The following is an 18,982-nucleotide window of genomic DNA, read 5'->3' on the forward strand; positions in this document are numbered from 1 at the left end:
CGGGGTTGCAGGGATTTGAGCAGGATCTCATGTTGGGACTCGAGCGGGTGGGATCTGATCTAGCTCTTCCTCGGGATGGAGACGGGCTTTGTGATTTAAGCAGGGGGTTGGCAGTCAGGATATCTATTCCCAGCACGCCTGCCGGCATGGTGCGGTCCTGTAACTGCTCTGGGTCTCAACTTCCCTATCTGTAGCAGGGTGGATTACAGCACGAGAGTGAGGGGAGATTTAATTCATCCTTGTTTGCAAAGAGCCAGGAGCCCCTGGGGTACAATGTGCTAGAGCAGCGCAGGCACTCAAAAAAGACTGTAGTTACTCTAGCAGCAAATTTTAATGCCTTCATCTGTACTAAGCAGGACCTTCCTCCAGACACAGCCCTGCTGATTTCCGTGTGCCCTCTCATGCAGGAAGGCATTATTCCCCAAGTCATGGTAGCAGAGCAGGGCCTTTAGTTTTGCTTACATTTTTTTTTTTACACATCCACGGTTATTCACAGCAACATTGACCTCCTAGCCAGGCCTCTCCTGGCAACACACAGCCAGTTGGGTTAAGAATTCAGAGCCTCGCACCCCAAAATATTCTTGGACAGGGAGATGACAGCACTGCACTGTGATGGCACTTTTTTGTCCAAGGAGCTCAGGGCACTCTACAAAGTCACAAGGGGAAGTAGGATCATTGCCTTCATTTCACAGATGGGGACAGTGAGGCACAGCGAGGGGAAGTTACTTGCCCGTGGTCTTGCAGTGAGTCAGTGGCCGAGCTGGAAGTAGAATCAGCATCTATTAGAGACATGGAGGCCACAGCAGTAATATCATTTAAACATTATTTTCTGCTATCCTCTCTAGAGGGAGCACCCAGTTCTTGTCCTAAAACAGCTCGGCATGGTTTCTTTAGAGGTGTGCAAGCCCAGACACAATCTTTCCTGTTCAGATTTCAGCACCCACCCCGACCCCCACCTCCGAATCTACTTGGAGACTTTCAGTGCCCAATCAGATTTTAAGTGTCTAAAATCTCCTCTTTTCAGACACGTTACCCGCAGTGTCCTGCCCCGTTAACTCATAGTGCAGTTGCAGCTGGATCCTGCTTTCTTCCCTTCCTGTCTTAAACCGTAGCCACGGCCTGGTAAATGGTGCTCGTGCTCTGCCACAGAGGTGGCTGCCTTGCAGTCGGGAGCTGCCAGGAGGCCAAGGCCCAGGAACGAGCCTTGCCCGCTTGCTCCCGGCCTGCGGGTACCACTTTCTGAAAATACGGCGTAGCCGCTTTTGGGTCAAGGCTGCTCCTGAGAGCACGTCCGGCACTACTGGGAGTGACCACAGGGCGCGTTTCCGCGCGCGTTGCGTGTGGAGCAAGAATGAGGAGGAGGACTGTGTTTCTTGGCCGCGGTCTTGCAATCGCTGTGGAAGTGGGAGAGAGAGATGCTCCCAAGAGGCTGAAGCAACCTGGGCTCCATCAGACTGAGATGGAGGCCGCGTGTATGGATATAAGAGACTTTTATCCGGGGGCTTTTGATAAAGACAACATTTAGCAAGGTTCTCATGGACAGTCCATGTATTTCAACATAATTTTTTGCAGGGAAATGCATCTCAGGATGGCCAAAGCTGTTCAGTTCACTGTATTAGACAGCAAGTTTGGTGCTGGACCAGCAGCCCTGGGGACTGGAGTCCTCTTTGGCAGGTAGGGGACAAGCAATAGCCATGCCAACTTCTTTCAGTCATTGATCAGCTAAACCTAGAGGGTCTCAATCCTGGACTAGAAGAGCCAGCTCTTGGGGTGAGGGGTGCTCAGGCCCTGGTCTCTGAGTGCTGGCCAAGTAGTTTTAGATGCGGCAGTTCTCTCTTTCGGCTGGGTCTGTTGGGATCGATCACAGCACACATTTCCCTCCCTCCGTCCTACCCCAGCTCTTCCACACCCAGCTATGAGGAGCTCCCATAGTCTCCCTGAAATCCTGCGTTGCATCAAGCAGCCTGTCAGCGGAAGAGAACTGCTGGGATTTGAAACCCTTTCAGCACGTTCAGATGACAAGGGCGCCCCGAGGATCAAACCCGATGAGCCTTGCAAAGGGGGACCGATCATATTTCCACTGGAGTGAGACCCTGGCTAAAAGCTAACCTTTGGGGGCTCAGACGGCTGGGCCCGAGAGCACGTCTACGCCACCGTGTGATAGGAAACGCTGTCGTGAAAACACGCCCCATCCGCTCTCTCCCATTTTGCACAAGCCAAATGCCCAAAAGAACGTCGTTGCGGAGCAGTGCCAGGCACATGCCAATAACCGTGCGACGACTGAGTGCCTGAGCCTGGCACGGGGCGTTCACCAGACAGCGTGCTTTTTGGCATTTGATACGAGCAGGCAGGCACGCTTTCACGGGAGTGCCTGCGGCACCGGGAGAAGCGGTGTCCTCAATGGGAGCACAGCACATCATTTTTTGGTCCTACGAATAATGGCCCTAGGCTATGTAACCGCCACAGGAACCAAAGTCCTACCAAAAAAAGGCCCTTTTTTCCTCTCCAGCGGTGGCCAGTTTTTAATGAACATCTCCGCAGTGGTCCTGCAACTTTCATTGCAAAGACAAAAGTTGGCTTCGGGGCATCTGCCAGTGAGGAGGGAGAGCCATAGACAGGAGGGTGGTGGAGTGAACTAGATGAGCAAGCGTCAGTGTTTAAACCCCAAACTGGGAGAAAAAACAGTATAAAATGAACTGAATCTGAAAATTTGGGGGTGGGGGCGGTGGCAAGGTTGGTTTTCATTAACCTGAAATGTCTCGTTTGGCCAGAGACAAAAATAGATGTTGTGTTTTTAGGTGATTTCGCTCTTTTTTGAAAACCCTTTTTTCATTCCACGAACCTTTCGGTGAAAAATGCCGTTTTGTAATAAGTCAAAGCTCCATTTTTAAGAAATGTCAAAAAATGATATATTTTGGCTCTTACAAAATTGGCAACAGTGTAAGACATTCTGGGATGCTCCGAGAAGGCGGGAATGAAATGTTTAAAAAATTCTCCCCCTTTTTCAGCCAAAACTCTGGTTTTTTCGGCAAATTTACTATCCATTAAAAAATTGAACCTGGCTCCAGTGACGAGGGGAGATTTCTCTAGGATTTCTCTGGCTTCCTGATAGAGCACAAGGTCTGCCTTACGGGTCTCACAGTTAAGACTGAGGCTGTGGTTGCAACACTGATCCAAGTTTTAACTGTACGAAATCCTTGACCAGCTCAGGGTACGAGCCCTGTGTTAGGGGCATGGATAGCCCCCGACTCTACAGGACTGTGTGGGCATTACCCAGCAACATGCATGTGACATGTCGTCCTCTATACACGTCTGGTGAGTGTGCTACAGCCCCGGGAAGTGACCCTGCCTCTCTAGCTCGGCTGCAAGAGCTCATGAGTTTAATTCGGGAGGTCACCCACTCTTCTCCCAGTGTGTCAGCCAAGATAGCAGCTGTAACACCTGCATGCCTGCCCCCCAGCGCTGTCCAGGTTTTGCAGGTAATTAGCCTCAATGGATGCACCTTTAACTAGAACGACTGGCATTTAAAAGACAATTTGAACAATCCTCCCCAGTTCATTCCTTCAAATGGGCAACAGCAGAAGAGCTGTTAAGTTTGAAAAGGCATTGAATTTAAAGGCAAAAGCCCAAATTGAAGACATGACTGGTTTCCACACCTCAGTCCTATTAATCGAGTGATTGTACTTGTGCTGGGACATGCTAACACTCAGTATGAGATAGTGGTGAGGCCTTCCACTGGCTTTGCCTTTGTGGTGATGGGGACCCAAAATAATAGCCTTGCAAGTCCCAGGCCCTAGTGCCTATGTTTGTGGGCTCTGTAGTTAATGGAGCGCTAGGAAGCTCATGGGGCCAGTTATGGATAAGGGACCAAAATATTGGTAATCTGCTCTGAATTTGGATTAAAAACCTCCAAAACTGAGCGTCTGGACAAATGATAAATTTATGCCCGTGTATCTTACACTGGTTTTGGATATGTGTGTAAATCACACTGGGATCTGGAGTGGACGGACACCTGCAATCCCAGCAGAGCTGCTTTTAGATGCTATTATGGTACCTTGCCATTGGGTTGTGGGGGAACAGCCTGGTTGCCTTGAGTGACTGGCTACCCACGGGAAGCTGTGGACAGATGGCAATTGCATCCGTGTAATTTTCCTCTGATTCTTGCAGGGCTAACTCTACACCAGATTAGTATAGACCAGATTTGTATAACACCAGTTAACCCAATGTAAAGGTTCACATTGTCCCCTGTTTTTCGTGCCAGTGATTACAGCGGTGCACTTTGCCATCTGTCTGGGCCCCGCTTCTCTCTTTCCTCCCAGGTAAATCCCCATTCTAGTAAACTGAGATCATAAATTTAGGGCTGGAGCTGTTGTCTTGCATTTGTCTGCAAAAGTGCCATGCAAGTATATTAGGCTTGATAAATATATCAACTGCTTTAAAAACAACCACCCTTCTCTCCTCGACGCTAAGCAGCAATGAATCCAGGAGGGGTGGGCTTATTAACCATCCCTAGGAGAGGCTCTTGGGATCGGGGAACGGGGTTGACTTTTTTGGCCAGGCCAGGTCTAAACCGATTCACTATGGGTCAGTGAGGGGGAAGCAGAGTTTCTGGTTAGATCTCATTCTGTTCATTCAGGTCGTTGCCGATACCGTCGTACTCACTGGAGCGTGGCGACATGCCCAGGTACTGCTTCAGGAACTCGCTAAACCTCTTCTGGTTGTTCCACTTCCGGGCTGACTTCCTGACCCCGATGAAGCCCCCGTATCGTTTCTGCACCCCGCTCACGGCGGGCTCCAGCACCTGCCGGTAACTGTACTTTCCGTTCAGGAAGTCACCGAGCCTCTTGGAAATGTCCTTGGGCTGCTCTGGGAAGTCCCCCACTTGGGTCTCGCTCCCATCACTGGCACCGTCTTCTGCTTCCCGCTGGCGGATCAAGCCGCTCACCTTGGACACTCGCTTCTCGTCTTCCACTTTGCTAAGATCCACCACTTTGGTAAGGTCGTTGTAGCGCTTCAGGCCTCCTCCAAACAGGTCGCCGTCCTCCGTGTCCAGGGGCTGGTAAACGTCTTCCTCCAGGCTGTCCGCGCTGAGCTGTAGCGTGGCCTTCCCGGCCACCTTGCTGCAAAGCTCCCAGGTGCCGCTGGAGAAGACCTTCCCTTCGCACTCCACGATGCAGACCTGCGGAGAGGAACAAGACAAGGACTCCTTCAGCCAGCCTTTTCCGTTCAAAGTGGATTTCCTCCCCCTAAACCCTATCAGCGACTGCTCAGCAGCGCGGGCAAGACTTCCCCGACCCTGCTCTTTGTTAGCTGAAAACCAGCAGCGTGGTACGGAGCTGGCAAAGGCAATGCGAGTGTCAGGTCTGCTAGGACCTCAAGCAGGTAGGGAACTAATAATCTCCTAAGAGGCTTTGGGCAACACGAGCATTACATGAACACCCAGAGCCATCTCGGGTCCGTCCGGGGTCTGCACATCAGAGGTTAATATCCCATCTCTTCCCCCTCGCCCTGGGGTAGGGGAGGTCTCTACAGATTGCATTTCAGCTACGGGACATTACAACACGGATCTTTATTTGGAGACTTATGGCTAAAGAAGTGAACCTGTGGCGGCCGCGTGTAGCTACCTGGCTGAGCAGGTGATATTGCAACCACGCTCGTGCAAATGGTCCGATGACCGCTGCCTGAAAATACCCAGACCTGTGGTTATGATGCTGAACAACAACCTGTCTGGCCTGCAAACTGCCGTCCAGTTAGCTTTCTATAGCAGGCCGAGGGATCTGCAGGGAAGGCAGTTGTGTTCGCAGTGGGGCTGTCTAGCCAGCCCTGTAATCCTCTTAACCTCTTTGGAAACTAGATATTTAATACCCTCCCTCCCTCTGTTTCGGTAGCTGAATGGTCTGCCCGAGTGATTCACAGACAAGCAGGAATTGTCACGCCACATCCAGCGTCACGGTATCGGGACATCGCTTCCAAGACACAGGGACGAGGCAAATTCCCAGTTACGCTGGTATGAAGCCAGAGTCATTTTATTTCCCTGGGCCGGGTGAATTAACCCACCCACCCCTGAAATTCACTGGACCTTTTCTGAGCGTTGGGATTACATCCTCCCTGCTGGATTTCGTATTTCCAAACGCTTCTGGATCCCTGGGTCCTGGGTGCCAGCATCCCTCGCTACGAATCGTATACCCCAGGGAGGCAGCTCCTGCCGCGTATCTAATAGGACCAGAGTTGGGCCATACTGGGGACCTTTACACATCTGACCTAAGGGTTTCCATCCCAAACTGGGCAGCTTTGAGAGGGTCTCACGGCTCAAATAAACATCTGGACTCCTGGGCTCTTGGACAGTTCGGTCTCAGCTAAGTCAGTGGTCCTCCATCCAGCATTTCCCTGTGAAGGGAAGGGAGAGGGGGATCCTGTGCATGTCCCTTCATGCTTGCAAAGCCTTGTGGAGATCCTGGATTGGAAAAAGCCATAGACTTGCACTGTATTTTGAGACTGCTTGCCATGCCCCCCATGCCGGCAGGCCTCTTTGCTGACACCAGTGCAACGGTCGGGGAACCTTGCAGCAGCTGCTACAAAAAACCCCAATATACACTCGTGAGTGACAATGATTCACAATTCTCCTTTGAAGTTGGTGCTCTGCTCAGTGCCACTCTGTCCTTAATCCAGGTTTTCTATATATACTCCCTCCTTTGGATCCGAACAACCCCCGGGGTGCGGACCCTGATCAAACGTCAGGCCACGTAACCACCGTCCTTGCTGGTCATTATGTTAACAAGCCGAGGCGGGGAGGAAAGGTTGGGGAAGGGAACAGCTAAAACAAGCCAACGAGGGAAGCTAATCCAGGGGAAAATGAGGTTTTTTGTTATCTCCAGAGAAAGGCCAGCTCAGTCCTTGCCAAAGTTATTCAAGTGATGCAGACAGGCCCGAGTGACGCACGGGTTGGAGCAATACAGTACAGCCGCACCAGCGAAATGGCTGAGAAAGCTGTAGGTCTATTTAAAGTGGCCTGTCTTCCCAAAGTCCAGGCGGGTTCGAATCGAGGTTTCCTTTGGGACTCTCTCTCTCCTAACATGAATGGGGCGAGGACCCTGCAGCTCTCTGTAAGGCTCTTCTCAGCACTCGTATTAAGAGAGATTTTGGTATTATCATCTTAGAAATGCACTTATTCTGCAGGTAAACCGAGCGCTGAGTGCTTTGCTCAGAGGGACGGGCGAGCCTGCAGTAAACTGCTCCCTCTGAGAGCACGCTCATGCAATTCCTGCTTGGAGAAATACCCTCCTTTGGGAGCTGTCTGACATCTCTATAGCAGCTTGCCTCTTTTGATCAGAGGCAATTTTCTATATTGCCCGATATACTTTCTCTGACAGTGGCAGGAGTGGATACTAGAGGGAGAGCATTGAAGAGGGTGACTCTGGAGTGATTTATTCCCTAGTCATTACCCTCCCTGGCATCTACTATCATCGGTTTAGAGATGCCAGAGGAAAGATCTCAAACTGTTTTGTTTAATAACTATCCATAAACCTAACTTCCATGCATTTGTCTAGTCCGTTTGAGAACCTGGTTATACCATCTGCCTGGTTAAACCCTGCCTGGTTACACTGCAACCTCTTGTGGCAATGAGGTCTACAAGTTAACTATATGCTGGGCGCATCTACAAGTGCAAGTAGCACGTAGCAGTAAACTCTGGCGCAGTTTGCATCAGAGTTTATTCCTCCGGGGCCCAGCGTTTACATGTGCGCTCAGGACCGCAGCACGTTGAACCGAGGCGGAGCAGCTCCGGCTGGCAGGGGACGTGGGGCTCTGCCCCAGCTCAGTGTGCTACCAAGGGCCTGGCCGCGGCACGAGGGTGCTACAGTGTGAGGCGAGCCAGCAGGCAGCCCCAGCCAGCCCTGGTCGCCGTCTCCATGTGCACTGAGGCACACTAAATATAACTCCCCCACAGCATAGTACTTGTCCCGGACAGTACTATCCTACAGTGGAGTGAATTAATTTACTGCACCCGAATAGGAGCGCACGTGTAGATGGTGATGCTTTACCGTGGGGCGAATTAGTCAGCTCCGCAGTAAAGCGCATGTGTAGCTGCACCCACTGTGCAAACAAGTACTTTCTCTTGTTAGTTTTAAACCTGTCTCCTGCTCATTTCAGTGGGTGCCCGCCAGTCCTAGTACTCTGGGTCTTGGTGAACAGCAGTTCCCTGTTCACTTTGTCCACACCCTTCACCATTTTATAGACCTTAATCCTATCCCTCCCCCTGAAGCCTTTTCCTTTCCAAACTAGACTTTTTAGTCTCTCCTGGTATGGCACCCGCTCCATACCCCTGACCATTTTGGTGGCCCTAATTCTACTGCATCCTTTTTGAGATGTGGAGATGAGGGCCGGAGAGCCCAATGCACTCGACAAACATTAAGTCTCCCAACATCCGTGTAACGGGGGGATTATGAAACTGCTGTCAGTTGAATTTAGCTTCTGTTAAACCTGATTTTTAATGCCCTGTAGGTTTGGCTCAGAAAACTTGTTTGGTGTAAAAAGTGCTGCATTTACTGGGGGGGAGGGGGAGTTTCTTAGTAGTAAAGATTACATATGCCGGAGGTCGCGTGCCTCTTTGCAATTACAATGTAAAAGGTAAATGCTCATGCCTTCAAATGGCTGGTGCTGCATCTCATTAACAACAAGGCATATCCTAACAATTCCAATTAGGTTGACTATCGTTATCACCAAGACTGAAAAAATAGTCATTTTTATGGAATATTTTGAAAAGTATTAAAGAAGTGATATCCCTCTGCCTGCCCAATTAAGCAGCACTGTTAAATGCCCCCCACAATTTGAACGTTAGTTGATTGTGACACTCGCTCAAGGTAGAGAAAAGCCTTGAGGACATGAACAGTAAAATGCTTACATTGCCATTAAAGAAAACCTTCAGGAAAGCTAATGCAGAAAAAATTATGGGGGAGAAATCTTGTAGTCCTCTACCTCTGAAGTCAAGCAGGTCACTTCCAGCAAAGGAAAGGAGCCCTCCAAAACCGTAAGATGACTCTCTGCTCACCTGGACCCGGTGCCCACATGCAATGTTACTCCGTGTCTTCGGCTGCTCCCAAACGCTCGAGCAATGGGGCAGAGGTCGTGTTTCCATTAAACCAGTCAGTTAAACTTAGCGCCAGACCTCTCTCTGCCCCGAGTTGATACTTCTGTACCAAAGGATCTCAAACACTTGACAGCTTCCATAAATCATAGGTTAAAGCTGTGCTTACTGCTTACCCATCTTTGCAGTGAAATTGCCTCTGGGCAGCAGGGGACTGATTATACACAGGGCGCAGTAACACTATAAAACACTGCAGGTTAGCAAGCGATTATCTTATCCGGGTAGACCGGCTCGAAAGATTTAGGTAGGGAGAACGTAATGGGATATTAACTTGGACATGACTTAATGCTTCCTGCTCTACTGCTAAGGCATCCTTAATTACCACAAATGGCCTGAACTTTGGTTCTATAATGAGATCCACCGAGGTGCCAAATCCTGAGTATCCTAGGATTTGTCTGCCCGGTCTCTTCTCCTCTACGCATGTCAACCCCAGGAATGAAAGTGTGAGGATAATGTGGAGGTGCCCCCAGCACAGATCTGAGTTTCCAGCATGCTCAAGAAGTGGTTTGGCTCCTTCAGGGTGCATCTTCATTGACCCACGCAGAATGGCAGTGCGCCGGTGGGGCTCATTGCCTTGGCTATGATCCTGAGATCTCTGCCACTGTAGTAGACATACTCTACTTGCTCCTCGATATCATGCAGAAGCACTATACCGTGACACAAAGGAAAGGGTATCACCACCTCTACCTCCTACCTATCTCTCATTCCTATTAGAGGTCTCCTAGCCTGCATCGTCGGTGAGTGAACACAAGGCACATTTGTACCAGTGTAATCTGCCTTTCTGTGGGCACGTCTACATGAGACATTTACTGCAGAGTAGACTAATTAGCTCCGGAGTAAACATCGTGCATCTACATGTGCCGCACCCATTTGGCTCGAGTAAACTAATTAACTCCGCAGCTGATACCGGTACTATCCTGCTGCAGTTTTTTATTCCACAGCAGCGCATAAGGGTGCTTCAGTGCAGGGGCTGGTTGCTGGCTACCCCACACTGGCACACACCAGTGCCCCAGCCAGCCCCGCCACAGCATGCTGATCCAGGTGGGAGGAGCCCCAACCTGGCAGGCTGAACCCCTAGGGCCCCTGCCAGCTAGGGCGGCGCCAATCTGTTTCAACATACTGCAGTCCCAGGCACGCATTCAAATGGCGCACCTGGGAGCAATAAACTCCGGAGCAATCAGCTCTGGAGTGTATTGCTGCGCATCAATTGCACGTGTAGACGTACCCTGGCAGTAGAATGGTAATTCTCAGACACGGTGCCTTGACATCCTGTCACACAGCGTTAGGTGTGCGCACACAATTCACAAGTTAATGCCAGAAATTTCAACTAGGCGCCCACAGAATTAAAAATGTCCTGCCGTGGTGTGGGCTCGGTCAGTTCTTTGCAGCAGAAGAATTGCTTTCTTATTTTTTGTAGGCAAAAAATGAGTGAAAATAAGAGCTGGCATGTTTCCAAGGCATGGCTTGAGCCTAATGAGGGGTGCCTTGAGTGTAGTGAGGGGGGCCTTGAGTCTATAAAGGTGGAGGACCACTGCACTAGAAGAATAGGGAACATCCCGACACCAGTGGGAGTCACTCCACTCTGTGGGAAAGTTACCCCTTGGAAATTCAGTGTGCTACACCAGGGTATAGGTTGTGTATTCTCAGTCATCCCGGGGTAGCCATTGCCTCTTGCACAACCCCAGTGGCAAGGTGCTGTAATAATAATAACTGTGGGCAGTTACCTCTGGGAATCGGTCTGCTTCACACGCTAGTGTAACTTGTGCACAAGCTGCATGTGTGTCACGCGTCTTCCTGCTAGCACATGCTGCCTGACCAGCCAGAAGGGTTATGGATATGAGAAGCTGTCTCCCTTCAGCCTAGGAATGCAAGCCTGCCTCTGGGTTGTGCTGCAGACCTTGCTTTAGACCCGAGCGCACAGCACACACACAGAGCAGCTGGCACAACACCTGTTTGTTATTGCCTTCCTCCCAAAGTTCATACTAACCATCTGAGTTTAATAAAGCAACCCAAAGATATTATCAGCTCTGCTACTGTACCATGCCATGGCTTTGCTTCCAAGCCAGTGAGCAAGAATCAAAGCCCTGAATGCTATCAATTGAGAACATGTGGGGAGCGGGGAGGAGGGGTAGCTCCAAGTCATTTTTGTCTTTCCTTCCCCCACCTTGCTGCCCTGGCACTCGTCTCCATCAGAGCAAGAGCAGGTGCAATTTTTAATGCTTCATTTCCAATAAAAGATAATGAGACTCCTTTGTCAGTGCTTAACCGTTCTTGCAAATGGGTTCCCACTAGACATTTTGGGCACTGATCTGTGTCTGTATGAGGAACATTACATGCTACACACGGGTCCCTTGAGGACTCGAGGGCGATGCTCAGTGAAACTACACTGGAGCAGGAGGCCCTCCCTGTCAGGGTGTTCTTGCCGTGTGTTATCCCCTTGACCTTTTCTTGTTTGCCACCTTCCAGGACATCCAATAAAGATAGATGCAATAGGAAAGGCAGGGGTTGGGATAGGGATGGGATGCAAGGGTTAGGACTGTCCCGTGAATGTTAGAAGTCGGATCCACCTCGCCACTCTCAGCTTCCAAACCACTTTTCCCGGTCATCTAAAGCAATAGTACTAGGTCCTTCATAGCACTACCTGGATTTGCACCAGCTTGTAAGGGGGCTAGAATACACAGCTGTTTTGCAGATGTGCCCTATAAGCTGACCCCTTTTAACCTTCCCCAAAATCCTGCTCCCTCAGACCTTCTCTCCCCTCCTTTCCAAGCCCAGCGTCCTGCCCTGTGTTGCCACCAGGTTTGTGCGATGAGAAGGTGCACGATGCCACACCCATCAGTTTGGGGGGCAGGAATATGAAGCTGAGTACGACCATGCGAAGAAGTCTCAAGCAGCCAACCTGTTTGGTCACAACACTAAAAATGATCCCTACAGCGTTCAAAGGATCATGTGGGGATTCACCTACCCATGAGGCTGGGGGAGATTTACCTGGCTGAAGCTTTGAAAATGTAGCCGGTTGCATTAGACCAGCTCTTTTGTCAAAACCAACTATTCTAATGGCCTTGTTACATGTCACACTCAGCACGTGCTAACTGCACTTGGCAATGCTGGTGTCCAAGCATTCGAGTGGTGAAGTGCATGCTATGTGCTGTTGTATCATAGTAAAGTTAGGCCTTTTTCATCAGTGAGTATCTCCAGATTGTATTACTTAACATGGGTTGAGCTAACCTTGGGCTGCTCCATGGAGGTAAGATGGTCAATGGACTCCGGTGTGGTGGGTGGGGTGGGAGCCCGACAAGCTGTTTGCCAGGCTGCCAGCCTTCTTGCCACACAAGCCAAGTATATCTCTCTTAATATAAAACGTCTTTTACCAGTCCTCAACCCACATCTCACTTAAAGCAAACTGTGAGGGTCCGTGGGACACCAGTCAGGGGTCATGCAAGCAGGAACTGGTAGGAGACGTGAACTCTTGTCTGCCTCATAATCTCATATCCCTAAGTCTTGTCTAGGGATGTTCCCTACCTGCCCACCTGTCAGGACCAGCCTTGCAGAAGGTCTCAACCATCCCATCCTTCTTACACTTGGAGAGGCCCTCGGTCGACGTGGTGCCCCGGGCCTCTGACACCCTGCAGACAGCCCGGCTGGGGAGAGTCCAGACTGGCTGGTTTTGTAATGCGTCATAAAACTTCTGATCCTTTTTTACATTCACACCCTGGCAGGCTCTATTGCTTGTGCTTAAAATCCAGGAACATCACTAAAAAGGATCCCGGTCTTAACATTTAGGAATAGCAAAGAGGTATGGGCAGGGTGGGTGCAAAAGGGACCTGACTCCGGGACTTGTCCTAGGGCTGGAGATTCCCGTGGGCAGCACAGATCACAGCGCAAAACTGATCTCCATTACACCCGCGATTCCTCTGACCTCAGTGGATTTGCAGCAGCGTGACTGACATAAGACTCTGGCCCGTTCCCTTTTTCAGAACAGGCGATCTATGTTTTCAGGGGAAACTGTCTGATCGCAGCCCTCCGCCTCGCAAAAGAGAGGTCATTCATCAGATATACTTCCATCCATACGCTTAGCACTGTACCAGGCACAACAATGACAGCCTCCGCCCCCAAAACCTCATGCAGAAGACAGAAGTCTGACACGCTAAAGAAGACATTTCCCAAACTTTTGGCCCTTTGTGAAGTCACCCTGCGCAAAAATGGAGTTGGCAGGAACCTTTCAGGAGGGAAGTGAGTTCTTAAAAGAAGTAGGGCTGGAAGGATTGTGCTCTACCTTTAAAAAGAGAAAGAGAAGAATGAGCTTTGGGCAGAAGCTGCAGGGTGGAGCTTGTCAGGAATCCAGGCAGAAAAACTAGGAAGGAAACTCTGACACGATCAGGTTTGCAGCCTACCTACTGTAACACAGAGGGGCAAGAGAGGCGTCCATGCCTTCATGACCTCAAGACTGGACTATGCCTTGGGCTCTACGTGGACTTGCCCTTGACATCTGCCTGGAAGCTGCAGCTGGTGCACAATGCAACAGGTCCCTTCTGACAGGGGTGGGCCACCAGGATCACATCACTGGCGAATCTGCGCTGGCTTCCAGCAGCTTTCCAGGTCTAATTCAAGGTGCTGGTTATGATCTATGAAGTCCTAAATGGTCTTGGCACTCGTTACCTAAGGGATGCTCTCCCTCATGCCCATCTCAATGCCGAAGGTCAGGTGGGAGCAACCTCCTGCAAGTACCACCGGGGCGGCAAGTTTGCAAGCGGGAGGCTGTTCTTGGTAGTCCCTCTTCAGCTCTGGGGCTCGCTCCCCCTTGAAGCCCAGCAGCGCACAAGACTGAACCTCTTCTGCGAGTGCCGTCCCGACGTGGGCAGGCGTTTAGCAAGCCAGAAAAACTGGGATATTGTTTATAGCATTTCTTTTGCAGACCTGCTTTTAATATTCTACCTGCTTGTATACGCTCATCTGTCTCTTATCGCAAGCCACCCTGAGCCGTGTTGGGAAGGATGCTGTATAAATCTAATAGAGACATAAATAAAACCTCTTGGGCAGGCTGTGGCCTGACCCACTTCCTACAGACGTCACCGTTCCTATCTTTAGTTCCTCGTGATCGGTGAGCTACAGGGTCATATGAACAGCTCTGCTTTATCCCCTGCTCGTTCTTATTTACTTCCCCGTTCGCCTCCACCCCTTCGTGCGTATTCACCCCTGACACTCCCGCCCTGAATTCCCATTAGCTTAGCTACCTTTCAGGGGGCGGTCAGACAGCCTGCCTGCTAACGCGGCTCCTTCCCATGCATGCCTTCATTCATCATCCCGTGTAATCACCAGGGCTACTGAGCCAGAACGCGCCCATCTGCCCCATCCCTCACCCAGCGGCCATCGCCGCACCGGTCCCCAGGCACGGCTGCAGCAGTGAGCTCACGCGGGTCCTATCCTGCCTGCAGCGCCCTTGGAAATCAGCTCAAGGTGTAGCGCTCCGTGGCGGGGATTAGTCGCAGTGCTTTAGAGCAGCTCCTGGGCACGAGCGCAGCAGTGGCATAGTGACAGGCATTCAAAAACCACCCTCACCGACGCATCCACCCGGTTCACTGTCCTCTCTTCTTCGGAGGGAAGCTGGGGTGAGTTCAAGGGCTGAAGGCCCACCGCAGGGACCAGCAGGATCCCTTCGATTTGAATCCACCTCCTTTCTTCAACCCGATGCTCTAGCTGCATCACGGGGGACCCAGGAGAGTTCACGGGAGCTGCCTAGGGTCACCCTCAACACAGCGAATGGGGTTAAATAGCAAGCGGGACCTTCTGTGGCCCAGCCCTTTGCTCGGCATGCCCTTTGCTAGGCAAGGAAATGACACGTGAAGCCCCTGTGCTGCAGCAAGGTGAGCCAAGCGCTTTGTAGCAAAGGCCAAGGAGCTCCACGTGCAACTGGGCCACATTTTTGCACAAGCATGAGGCTGGAGGAGCTCCACCGACATCAGCGAGTCACCTGGGCTCAAGCCAGTGACTCGGGAGAGGAAACAAGGGTGGCTGGGGTGGGGGATGCTGCTGGTGCCCCCACCCCTTCCCAAGAGCAGCCCACGTGCTCTCTGCAAAAGCCGGAGCAGGCTCTGGCTGTGCTTGAGGTTGCTCTGAGGACCGTGCCTGCCTCCTGCAAGCTCATTAAACATGACAGCCCGTGCAGAAATTGTCCTTCTCGTTCCTTAAACTGGGAGTCCTCCCGCAAAGTGTCAGCGGGTTTGGAGACAGACCCAGCGAACCCCGGCAGGCTCCATCTCCCGAGGTCCTCCGTCGCCGGCGGCTCTAACAAGCTTCTAGGCTGTGGTGCTCTTTCTCTGAGACATAAATTACTCGTGTGTGCTCCTGCTTTGGCTGAGACTGATTAAGCTGCAAAGTATTAAATGCTCTGTTGTTGTTTTCCAGGCTTGAGGGAGCGCCGGCTGCAACTAAATGGGTCACTACACACAGAGTCTCTTCTGTCACGCTGGCGTTGCAGGTAGGACACGAGAGCGAGACCGGGCTTGTGGGGAGGGTATTGGGCTCGGACTTGAGACCCTTCCTTTGCCACAGACCTCTGTGAGTACCTCTGGCCTGTTCCTTATATCTCGACTGGGACAAAAATGCCTCCGTGGTCTGTATTGAGTTAGAATAAATACTTGGGGATAATTTTTGGCCTGAAGAGTCCCTCGGTTTAGCTCAGCAAGTCCCTACACAGCAGCCTCTGATCTCGGTGCCACGCAGACACATCCTAATTCTCTCGCTCAGAGGAACAGAGCTGAAAGCTAGGCACTTGCACACAGCCTCCGTGGGGTAGATCATGAGTCTCCAGGCAAGGATTCAGAAAGCCTTTCTCCTTGTCTGCATCTCATACCAGGGCTTCTTCCTCCCTACCCCAGCCTTATTCTGGGGCGTTTTTTTTTTATCTGGACAGAATCACACTTTAAAGCCTAAACTAGAGGCAAAAGTTTTATGTGAACCTCTTTAGCTGGGTGCAAGGTCAATGTTTGGTTCCAGATCCGTGCTCCGGGCGGCGGGAAGGCAGCAAGGTCAAGCGATGACCTGCATTGCCTGTAGCCAGGCACATACGTGGTGGTATTACCAACGTATCTTGGAAATGCCATTTTCCCTGCTTTACAATGAGTGAACTTGGGCTCGGGAGTGACTTGCTCAAGATCCCTCGGGAAGTTAACGTAGCTCCAAGACGAGAGCATGGGTTTTCCGAATCCCGGTGCAGGATTCAGGACGTTGAACTGTGCGGTAGCCGCCAGGCGCACCACGCTCCCTAGAAAGAGCTGCCGCCAGGATGCGAGTTGTGCACGTTTCTAATAGCTGTGCCATTGCTGAAGGGACCGTCTACCGGCCAAACCACTGCAGGCGAGGCCTCCTGCAAGGTGCTACATGCAGAAAGCACACGCTGCGAGACACATCCAAATGGGGCAGGAGATGTAACCTTGAGAAACATAAGTGGAAAAGCCTGTGGTGATATATTGGCTGGTGCTCAGTGAGAGAAAGGGGAGGGAAATCAATACTTACCAAATGAAAAAGAACAATAGGGTAAGAAATGTTCCTACCAAGGGTGTCACAATAGATCAACAGAGAGAAAAGAAAGTGTTACAGACTGAGAAAGAACTGGACGGTGTCTCTTTAATGGCCCTCACAGCCGCCTGCTCCTTCATCAAGCGCTGAAGCCAAAGCTCAATTTGCTGCCCCGCAGGCTGGAAAGATCAGAATTGCGATAACGAGCAAATGAGATGATGCAGCTCTGGAGGCACCCTCCTCTTTAGGGCCTGATCCTGGGAGCAGCCATCAAAAGCGGCACTAGAAAACTTCACGGTGAGATGCGGGTGCTCAGCCCCATTACTTGGTTTGGCCCGCAGGCCTGCTTCGCCCCTACCCAGGTGTGCGCCCTGCATCAGGAGGTGCACTTTGAACCGAGCCATGCTCACTAATCCATTTGCCCATTGAATCCAAGCAGCGCATTGCCTCTTGGCAACTCCGTGAGCCTTGCTGCTCTTGACAGAGGCAGCTTTGGTTTGCATGCATCAGGCTGAGTCCTGAGGGATAAACAGCTGGCAGCGGGGACAGGCTGCTGAGACGCGCTAGAGTAGGGTGACTCAAGAGCGCAGCAGAGCTGCGACTTGTCTCTGATAACACGTCCGTGCATCAGCTTAGACGGCTACGCACCAGTTCTCAAGTCTTGTGGCTGGGGCGGGAAGGAGGGGGCGTCTGACACGCTGATTCATCCCTTCCTAATTAAAAGTTTTCCTGTTGAATGTGTTTCGCGCTAGCTTGACAGTCTGGGAGGCTGACGGCCTCTCCATATCCCCACAGCACAGGCAGCTCGGGTGGTGCTGCTCCCAGCTTTTTCCTTCCCCGGGTTTCAAGCTTGCCGTGGAAGAGCCTCACCTAAGGGCCAGTTACTCACCGGGGGCCTTTCAGGTGTTGGGTCCTGTCAGGGGCTATTTAGCTGGGGACACTGGGACCATTTCGAAGAGGCCACCGAAGAGAGAGCAGCAGCGTGGGTCATTACCAGATACTAGACAACGTTTTCATTGCATCAACCAGGCACTGTTTCACACGTGCAAATCTGGAGTAGCCTCCTAGGTGAACTCCTGGTTCATCAGCAGAGCATCCCCTAGCCCAGCCTCCCTCAGACCCACCCCCGACAGGCTGCAGGCAAGCAATGCCTCCCCCCAAACTCGGGTCTTCTGGTGTCAGGTGAGTTAACACTGGGAGTCAGAAACCGTGTGCATCGTCGCAGAAGGCCTGCACGGCTGCAGCGGCCGTAACGCTAGCCTCCTCCACTGCGCATTGCAGGATCCGCGCTCGAGCCCCTCAAAGGGTTCAAAGATTCGGAGGAGCACGCTGACGTCTGCACGAGGATGACAAGCACGACGGGAGGGGCTGCCTTTTCTGCTCTGCCTTTGTGCGGCACCAAGCACAGCCGGATCCTGGTCCAGGACCAGCGGCCCTAGGCACTACTACAACGCGAACAAGAACGAATCCAGATATTGCAGGCTTGACCAAACTCAGGCTGGAAATCTTGCAAGAATGGCTTCGTTTTCCCCTTCCAGTCACAGCGACCAGGGGTGCGCGTGAATGCAACAGAAATTGGAGGGGGCTAGGGGCACCGAGTCCCTCCAGGCCTCTCCTGGTAGCTGGGAGGGCAGACAAGGCTTTTGCATGCTCAGGTGCTCCAGGCAGCGGGCAGACTCCTGCTGCTGCGCCAGGGAGGAGGAGCAGGCTGCATGGCTTCAGGCCAGGGGTCCAGATAAGAGCACTACCCACTCCCTGGGGGCAGGCAATCTGCATTTGCCCGGACATCTTATCTGGCCTGGGCTGTCCTTGTGCTCTGGCCAGATTAGTGTCACCAGCCTCATTAATCCCTTTCCTGACTGAGGGGGAGAGGAGTGCAGCTAACACCCGGTCTGATCCCCCGAGCACGTGGATCAAGAGTCCCAGGCAGCAGATTATGCGGCAGGTTGTGTCAGGGTGGAGTCGGAGGCACTGCAATAAAGCTAGCGCCTGGCAGTCAACCCCGAGCCCTCGTCTGGAGGGGGCAGGGGCGATTAGGGACTTCCCCTGCCTCCGTCAGGATACACTGGTACCCCTGCATCCTTCACAGCAACCCTTAGACGAAGGGAAACGTGGGGGAGTTTCCTCCTCTGCCTGGCATGCTGAGCACAAGACGGTGTTGTGCCCCGCACAGATGGGTTTTATAGCAGCCACTTCCCACCGATCGTTAACGTGCATCCACAGGGCATGTTTTTCTCCAAAACCTGACCTTAATTCCTCCACAAATACCTACCTGCCGGGGGCTTTTCCCAGCATGGGGGTTTCATGAACTGAGCTCTTTCC

General features: G+C 51.8%; 1 protein-coding gene across 1 annotated transcript in view; it reads right to left on the reverse strand.

The window, feature by feature from the left end:
• Nucleotides 1-4,612: 4,612 nt before the first annotated feature.
• PNOC (prepronociceptin) overlaps nt 4,613-18,982 on the reverse strand; it is a 16,215-nt gene continuing 1,845 nt past the window's right edge. Inside the window, exon 2 of the mRNA XM_006029253.1 lies at nt 4,613-5,179. Coding sequence (XP_006029315.1) covers nt 4,613-5,179 — 567 coding nt within the window. The remainder of the gene's footprint in view (nt 5,180-18,982) is intronic.

Source organism: Alligator sinensis, unplaced genomic scaffold, assembly GCF_000455745.1.
Source record: "Alligator sinensis unplaced genomic scaffold, ASM45574v1 scaffold637_1, whole genome shotgun sequence".
In the NCBI taxonomy this organism is placed as follows: domain Eukaryota; kingdom Metazoa; phylum Chordata; order Crocodylia; family Alligatoridae; genus Alligator; species Alligator sinensis.